The sequence below is a fragment of the Exophiala viscosa genome (assembly GCF_022695815.1).
Source record: "Exophiala viscosa unplaced genomic scaffold EDD37scaffold_24, whole genome shotgun sequence".
In the NCBI taxonomy this organism is placed as follows: Eukaryota; Fungi; Ascomycota; class Eurotiomycetes; order Chaetothyriales; family Herpotrichiellaceae; genus Exophiala; species Exophiala viscosa.
In genome coordinates, this window is record NW_026944376.1 from 2,615 (window position 1) to 4,215 (window position 1,601).

The following is a 1,601-nucleotide window of genomic DNA, read 5'->3' on the forward strand; positions in this document are numbered from 1 at the left end:
AATACGCCCTCGAAGCTAGTCTCGACGAGTTAATCGTCTATACTACGGTCAATAAGGTCTACGTATTAAGCGTTAAGGCTATTGTCCTCGATGCCTAGACTATCATGACTAGTAACGCTAATATCGTTATAGCTAGCGGTACTAAATCTATGTTAAACTGCCCTTACTATCTTCCCAATATACGAATTAGAGCTAAGTTCGGTAATTAGACTTTAGTCGATAGAGTTCTAAAAGATAGTCTCTTCGATACGTATAGTAAGTAAGAATATATAGGTCTATAGAGAAAGGAGTATACGCGAGATTACGATTTTAATCGCGAGTAATAGGACGATTACGCTATTTAGTTATACTAGCGGGCGTAGGCAGCTCAAAAAGAGGGACTCTTTTATTTTGAGATTATCTTAGTATAGCTCCCTAGTGCACGTAGGAAGCCTAGCGTAATAGTAGACAAGGACGACGAGCCTAAGAACCTAAACGTCGATAAGCTACGATTAATCAAGCCTACCTTTATTCCCGAGATAGGTATAGTGATAGCTCCTAACGCCTCCCCTTTAAGCGACGGAGGCGCCGTCGTTATGCTGGCCTCGAAGGCTAAGCTTAAGAAGCTAAACACTAAACTACTAGTAAAGATCTTAGGCTAGAGAGATACTATATAATAGTCTAGTAAATTTATAATAGCGCTAGCTCTCGCTATTCCCAAGGCTCTAAAGTATATCGGTATTAGCTAAGATTAGGTCGATTTCTTCGAAGTTAATGAGCATTTAGCGTAGTGGCCCTTACTAATATAAAGATTTTAGGTTTAAGTGCGGATAAGGTTAATGTGTACGGAGATACTATAGTAATTAGTTACCCTCTCGGTACATCTAGTACGAGGATTGTTACAACTTTGCTCGGAGTCCTTAAAGCTAAGAAAGGCAAGATTGGATGCGTAGGTATCTACAATAGTGGAGGTGGAGCTAGCGCTCTAGTTATCGAATCGTTAATGTAAAGCGAAAACCATGGAGCCCGGGGAAGTTCATCGGTAGAGGGGTTTAGGTGCAAAAAGGCGTATCAAACGCGTTAGTTTAGGTACGTTCGCCTAGTGCTGCTATATACTTATATAAGCTTAGCGCACCCACTATAGATCAAAATGTCGATATATATAAATACTTAAATAAGCCGCTCCTCGGCACATTCTTAACCGAACGAGGCTAGAAACCTAGAAACGTTAGAGTAGAAACTGCGGAGAAGTTGGATATGCAGTATACCTTCGTAGCTACCCCTAGCCATTTATTTACCGACTATAACCTTCTTCTGAGTCTTGTGGTCGCTTTCGTAAATAGAAGCTTCAAGATTCTATAGAGCTTATACGACGTTCCTAGCCGTTCTTAGCTTAGGTAAATATATTAAAGTCTCCGTAATATCGATTCTATCGCTATATCGTGATTAGAAGGTGCTTATTAGAAAGACGACTTCAAGGAGATAGATACTTAATTTTTGTAGAGGAACTTCGCCCCGTTACCGGAATGTATGCATATAGAGGTATAGAGCTTAACAAGAATTACGATACATAGAAATATCGGTATCTACTTAAGGTCGTTCTTAAGTTATAAGATCGGCTT

The 1,601-nt window shown here is 39.9% G+C and overlaps 1 protein-coding gene across 1 annotated transcript; it reads left to right on the forward strand.

Moving 5' to 3' along the window:
• Nucleotides 1-104: 104 nt before the first annotated feature.
• Nucleotides 105-988, forward strand: EDD37DRAFT_660456 (putative acetyl-CoA acetyltransferase; the record flags this gene model as incomplete). The annotated part of the gene is made up of 6 exons (XM_062819109.1): nt 105-201; nt 226-259; nt 284-319; nt 419-623; nt 660-717; nt 759-988. The coding sequence occupies 6 exons, from the start codon at nt 105-107 to the stop codon at nt 986-988; spliced, it is 660 nt and encodes a 219-aa protein (XP_062665069.1).
• Between the last annotated feature and the right edge of the window lie 613 nt (nt 989-1,601).